Consider the following 7,419-nt stretch of genomic DNA (forward strand, 5'->3'; position numbering starts at 1 on the left):
ATTCCATGATCTAACAAAATATATAAAATAGAAATAAAAGACCATTCACCTTTTTTAACATTTTGAGTTTCAACATCAAATACAAACATAAAAATATGTATTGAACCAAGTTAAAAGCTTCACATAAAAAAAAAAAATTATACTCCCTTTGAAAATATATGTATTAATATACCTTAATATACACCTCTTTATACCCCCCCCCCCCCTTAAAAACAAAACCTCACACATGTAGGGTCTTATATTTATGTATTTATAGAAATTTATATCGGTGGATAAAATCTAGCCAATCACATGTTGTCAAGTGTTAATTATGTGACATACATGCACTGCCATCCCAGATTACATTAACTGTTGGGTCTCACTACACAGTTTACTTCAGGGTGAATGGAAGTTCATTCATCATGGTTCACTACAGTTCCTAATTGTGACCCATGTTCACTTCTCATAATTTGTATGTTTCAATGCCAAGCCCTTTGGCTAGATTTTGCCCATGTTATTTTGTAATTTTGTGATTTGATGTTTTGGGACATGGGTTTATAGACAGATGGCCTGTGTGAACTGTTTGCTGCAACACTTGGATGGACAGATACTACAGCCAGATGAGACCGAGCATATAGCAAAAAGGATTAGATGTAAATTTTCTCAATTTTGAAGAGAAAGTAAATCTAAATACATCTTTGCAATGGTTTGTTGTTAGTGCCAATGACAACCCATCCCTTTAGCAATGTTGGGCATTTTAACAAGGATTTCAAATGGCAGAAGGAATCTGTGAAGCAAGACCGTAAAATATTTGTCGTTTACAGATCCATGTATACAAAGTGGACCAAAACTCTAGGAAAGACTTCATACAGCTGTTTTCGGTCTGCAAAGTGTTCATTTGACATTTTCTCCATCAATATCAGACAGGATTTCAGGGCAATATGAACCTTTTTTTTTTAAATTCAATTAATTATAAACACATACAGTTTATTCCATGTATTACCAGTAGTTAAGTCTGTTCCATAAGTTTAACTTGTGTGTGAAGATTCTCATTTAATTCAGTACAATACATATCCTAAATTTAAATATAAAACTTTTAAGCTTATATACATGGAAAATGTAGGTAGCTTTATCATGCAGCCACTAGAAAAACACTACTAAAATACAACCTATAAACAGCAATGATGTTGACAGTGAAAGTTACGATAGGTTTGGAACAACCAAAATAAGGTAGGTCAATTTGTGAACTTATGTTATAGAACTAAGTGATGTTATATAGTCTTACTTACTAAAAAAATACTGGGGCATTCCAGAATAAAACTTCAACATGTGCATTAATCTACTGTCACAGTGCCTTTGATGTATCAATTATTTCAAAATAAAGCATGCAAATATTCAGAGAAAAACAGGCATTGATTCAAATATTTCTTTTGTGAATTAAGACATCTAACAGCACTTTCTCTAACATAAATCATAATTTACTTTCTTCTAAGCCTAAAATGAATGATGTCAAATTATTAAAGTGTAGGAGGTGGGTTGCCAAGTACATTGGTCAGTGTGCAAAACTGGGGAAGGGTAAAACACATTACACCTTTAATTATTTATCAATATTTAAACAAAGTGTTCAGAAAATTGACTATTACTTTGAATAAAAGGTTACAAAATGCTGTGTTAATGCTGCTGCAAAATTCTGACATCCAGTGCTTTTTAGCTTAAAATCAAACTCTGAATAAAAACAATTGTATGAAGGTCTTTAGTCTTTGTTTTTTCCACCATAAAAACTGTTCTCTCTAGTCATTGTTCACTTTTACTGACAGCATTTCTGTTCACAGCCAGAAGACTCATCATGAAGAAGCCTGGAAAGTACTCATTCCTCCTGGAACTGTTTATATCGCAAGACCAAACACACTCACAATGCAGAACATGGTTTTATTTTCCCACCTCACTGTGCAGCTTCCTGAAAAAAAGAAAATATGGCATAATATTATATTCTTTTCCAGAATAATGAAAACAATATCATCACATTTTAACTATGGTTTTATAGAGTTGGACATATGGTTAAAGCCGCACACCCTAGTTCCATCCAGCAAAAATAAATTATAATTTGGTTAATCTACAAACATGTAACACACTTAGATACGTTTTTATCACGTGGAGTGAAAAAACAGGTTTTATATCGATAAATACCATGGGAATGCCCATGTCCCAATTGCTTGAAATAATTTTGAAAGTTAGTATTTTGATGTCACCGGTAGATGTCGCTCGAAGCACAACAATGCCTGCTCGAAGCACAACAATGCCTACGTCACGACAAATTTCACAGGCTTGGGGTGCGTTTCTTTCATCTCTCCTGGACATGTTCCAACTGTTCTGTCCTGGTTGTATCCCCTCTCCAGATATCGTAAGACTTAGCAAAATTATTGGTTTTAAGGGTTTGTAATGTTTTGTATTGAGACACTTACTTGTCTGAACTTTATTGTTACTGAAAATGTTCACGAACTGTGAAGAAAAATCTCACAAATAAACAACAACAAATCGGATGTTGATTGCGCGAACCGTGCACGAGAAACAAACCGAACCAAAATGATAACGGTCACGTGGTATACCAACGTCTGTGACATTGAAATGGAAATATCCACTCTAAAAATAGATTAGACCTTGTCTGCTCAACGGTTTTTTCTCAAACGTGCATCCATTTTTAAGAAATACGAAAAAAAATTATTTTGTGGTATTACAAACACCAGGATTACCAAAAAACACTTCAGGTGAATGGAAATGTATATTCTAAATAATAAACGGTAAGTAAAGTGCAATTTTATTTGTGAAAAAAATGGGTTTAATAGCGAAAAACAACGCCGTAATGGTTAACAACTAGCCGTAACTAGGGTGTGTCCCTTTAAGGACCACATAGATAATTAGAGACAAAATCTGCTGCTACTACTCTGTTAGCTATTCTTTTCTATTAGCAATCTTTTATATAAATCCCAAAGACTGGAATCACTGGCTGGAACAAGAAATAGCCCAATGGAACCTAGACTGATAGTACTTTACCACTGGACTACGTCTGACCCCTGGAATAGTTTTAATGTCATCATTACAATACATGTAGTCAAGTGATCACTTGCCTTTCCAGGCAAAGACTGTCATGAAGAATGATCTAGATGTTACTGTAATATAAATAGCTATGGTATGTTATAAATATAACAACGACTACTCACCATCTGTTGTGTTGTCCCAGTAGCAAGAGCTAGCAGTGTGGAGACCAGCACCATTTTTCTGCATTATAACACAGGTTACTGAAAGACAATAATGAATTATATAGTGTAGGTATGATAATCCAAAGAGGTCATGAAAAGCATTTTTAGCTGCATGTTCAGGAAAAAAAAGTTTGTTTTGTTTAAGGACACCACTAGAGCACATCAGCTATTAGATGTCAAACATTTTAAAAATTTTGACATGCAGTGTTAGAGGAAACCTGCTACATTTTTCCATTATCAGCAAGGGATCTTTTATATGAACTTTTCCAAAGACAGGACAACCAACCACAGCCCTTGATATATCAGTCATGGTGCACTGGTTGGGGATCAGGAAAAAAATAATAATCAGAAATGGGTCCACTGAGTAGGTTCGATCCTACAATGCAAGCACCCCAGGCAAGTGCTCTGCCAACTGAGCTAGATCCTGCCCTGTCATGTTCAGAATAAAAATAATTTAACAGCACTGCATGTTGTTCACGTAATTTGTCAGAAAACAGAAAGAAAGACATGTTTTATTTAACAACACACTCAACACATTTTATTTATGGGTATATGGTGTCAGACATATGGTTAAGGACCACACAGATATTGAGAGAGAAAACCTGCTGTCGCCACTTCATGGGCTACTCTTTCTGATTAGCAGTAAAGGATCTTTTATATGCACCATCCCACAGACAGGGTAGTACATACCACAGCCTTTGATATACCAGTCGTGGTGCACTGGTTGGAATGAGAACGTAATTTGTCAGATGCACATTCCATGGTGAATCAACTCGACACAACGTGAAGTTGCCGCTACAATATGTCAATTTCATTGAATGTGACAGACTACACAATAATGTCTCAAGGAAATTGAATGGTGTGGTATACAGCTTGGTGTGAAACATGATTATTGGCATCTACTTATAATAGACAATAAGAAGGAAATGTTTTATTTAAAGACACTCAACACATTTTATTTATGGTTATATGGTATCAGTATAATAAACAATAAAACATTTAAAAGAAGTGAGACTCTTCTCCTGTTAACTTACCAATATACTTAAATGGCTTTCCCAGTTTTGTTAGCTGGTTTAAGCATTGCTCTACAACATTTGAAGTCCATGGGTTCACTTTGTTATGCTGATAAGCATTGCCACCAATTGCTCCCTCAATTGCCTGAAAAAATATGAGTTCACAATTTACAATCTGAATCATTCAGCCCAGGGAATACATTTAAACTCAAATCAATGTCAACTGTCAGAAAATATTATTTTTAATTTTGCAATTTGTTTGAAACAAGATTACAATTTTCTTAAGCAAAATACTAGAAAATAAGGGATCACTAAAGTTAATTCTTAATACCTTAAGATTTTGAAAATATACTATAAACAGTATTAAAATTACATTTGAGAAACTGAAATTGTTCTTTCTTTTTTTTCTTCTTTTTTTTTGGGGGGGGGGGGTGGTGGAGTGGAGGGGCAGTTTAAACACTGACTATTCTTAATAGTTCTTATTTATAAATATAGTTTGTATTTAACACTTTTTACAGTTCAAGTCTTTACATATACAGAGCCAGATTTTAAACTTTTTTTTAGTGGTGGATCAACCACATGTACAATCCAGTTAATCAATAATTATGATAAACTAACTTAAATAAAAACAAAAAGAAAATCTACATATTGACAACTATAGTCAACATAGGACAAAATCAATCAGCAACAAGTTTGGATGATTCTATATTAATTGATAATAAGAATGACCCAGATAAGGATTTCCTTTAATGTGCAGAAATATGTTAAAAGTAAAAAGAAAGAAATGTTTTATTTAACGATGCACTCAACACATTTTATTTACGGTTATATGGCATCAGACATATGGTTAAGGACCACACAGATATTAAGAAAGGAAACCCGCTGTCGCCACTTCATGGGCTACTTTTTTCGATTAGCAGCAAGGGATCTTTTATATGCACCATCCCAGACAGGGTAGTACATACCACAGCCTTTGATATACCAGTCATGGTGCAATGGCTGGAACGAGAAATAGCCCAATGGGCCCACCGATAGGGATTGATCCCACATCGAGCGAGTGCTGTACCACTGGGCTATGTCTCGCCCCGCATGTGAAAAGTAGGTCAGTGACCTAATTATGATATGCTACCTCCCCCCCCCCCCCCCCACCCCCCCCCACCTCAATTGCATGGTTTGAAGATCCCATATGAACTGATAAGGAAGATATACCCTGGACTAAATTATGGACAGGCATACATACTGACAGATGTCTGGACAACAACATATACCATAATACAGCCTGTCAAAGACAGGGGTATAAAAAAGAAGTATGTGTGTAGAAGCAATAAGCACCTTTCATTCGATACCAGTTTGTAATCCTCTACATTAGGAAACATATGACGTACTAAATGGATATTTGATTTATACTGCATGACTCCACCCTCACCCCAAAAAACAACAACAAAGAAACAAAACTAATACTATGCTATAAAATACTTTTAAAATATTTTTACAGGATTAAATTTATTTTCATAAATCCCCCATTCAACCAATAAAAAAACTAAATCTATATATATATATATATATATATATATATACTGAACAAAATAAGAAACTTCCGCTAACTTTGCTTGAACATAACTTGATGAAAACAAACCGGGGGAATAATTGTTATATATGCATTTAAAGAGTGTTCCATGATGCATCTTTGGTGCAAAAATCATGGCCATAGTTAACAGAAACTGGGAGAAATTTTGACCAAGTGTGGTAGGGGTTAAAAAAAAACCCACCCATTTAATAACGGGTATGACCACCTCTTGAATTGACCACTGCAGTGCATCGCAGGTGCATAGAATTGACTAAAGTGTTGATTTCTGCCTGTGGAATATTGTTCCATTCCTGAATGAGCGCTTGACGAAGTTCGTTGACGTTAGCGGGTGGGTTGGGACGATGCCTCAATCGTCTGTCCAGACTATCCCAGACATGCTCGATGGGGTTGAGATCAGGACTTTTAGCGGGCCAGTCATCAATGAAATCAATGTTATTTGTTCTAAGAAAATTTACAGTGTCTCTAGCTGTATGAGAGGTGGCATTATCATGCTGAAAAATCGAGATGTTGGCGTTATGGAACAGAGGAATGACGTTATGAGCGAGAATGTCAACGCGGTAACGTTGAGCATTTAAATTGCCATTAATGTGACTAGTGGTAAACGATAACCATGGGCAATGGCTGCCCAGACCACCCCCACCCCCGAAACGATCTCGTTCAAGAACACAACAGTCAGCATAGCGTTCATTTCTCCTACGGTAGACGCGCACCCTGCCATCACCACGTTGTAAAGAAAATCTGGATTCATCCGAAAAAAGAACGGTATTCCAGCGTCGCTGTATCCAACGAGTGTGTACACGTGCCCAATTAAGACTATTTAGACGATGATGTTGCGTTAAAATGCATCCGACGTAAGGACGTCGTGCATGTAAATCGTTCTCCCGCAGACCATTACGAACAGATTGCCCAATGATTTGGTTATTATGAAGCCCAGGTGTGTTCACAGCAGTGGCAGTTTGGAATCGATTGCACAAATGCGTCTTCATGATATAGCGGTCTTGACCACGCGTTGTAACATGCGGACGTCCACGACGTGGCAAGTCGTTGGTGCTTCCTGTCGTTCGAAATCTTACACGAAGATTTCGTATCGCTCGACTAGAACTCCCAACATGCCTTGTAACGTCTTCTGTCAACATGCCAGCATCAAGCATGCCAATCGCCCGTTCGCGTAAATTATTGGGTATTCTTGGCATACTAAAAATGCTACAATGTAAAAAAAACTTTAATTTTTTTACAAATTTGGAAGCGTTTTCGTTCACTTGACAATGTCAGTAAGACAAGCAAAACAAATTGACCGAATACTACACGGGACATGTCGAACCATGCATGCACGTGCAAATTGAATTTCACGTTGTCGACGATTAACAGTGCAAAAATATATAAAATTGATGTATATATAAATTACTGACATCAATAATTTTACCCCTGTGCGTGCTGTAACCTCACCGTGGTGCAGGGGTGTGACATTCTCTTTGAGAATGGCCAATACAGCACAATTGAAATTTTGAGGGAAAGTCAGTGTCTATCTGTAACATTTGTATTTTTGTGCAGTTCTCTGAACTGTTTTTGTTTAAATCTTGAA

At 36.3% G+C, this 7,419-nt stretch overlaps 1 protein-coding gene across 1 annotated transcript in view; it reads right to left on the reverse strand.

Moving 5' to 3' along the window:
• Positions 1–192: 192 nt before the first annotated feature.
• Positions 193–7,419, reverse strand: part of LOC121370312 (dynein light chain Tctex-type 1) — a 9,451-nt gene continuing 2,224 nt past the window's right edge. The window contains exons 3-5 of the mRNA XM_041495453.1: positions 4,271–4,394; positions 3,198–3,275; positions 193–1,936 (exon numbers count right to left, since the gene is read on the reverse strand). Of these exons, the coding sequence (XP_041351387.1) occupies positions 1,866–1,936; positions 3,198–3,275; positions 4,271–4,394 (273 nt within the window). The 3' untranslated portion in view covers positions 193–1,865. The remainder of the gene's footprint in view (positions 1,937–3,197; positions 3,276–4,270; positions 4,395–7,419) is intronic.

This window comes from Gigantopelta aegis, chromosome 4 (genome assembly GCF_016097555.1).
Source record: "Gigantopelta aegis isolate Gae_Host chromosome 4, Gae_host_genome, whole genome shotgun sequence".
NCBI lineage: Eukaryota > Metazoa > Mollusca > Gastropoda > Neomphalida > Peltospiridae > Gigantopelta > Gigantopelta aegis.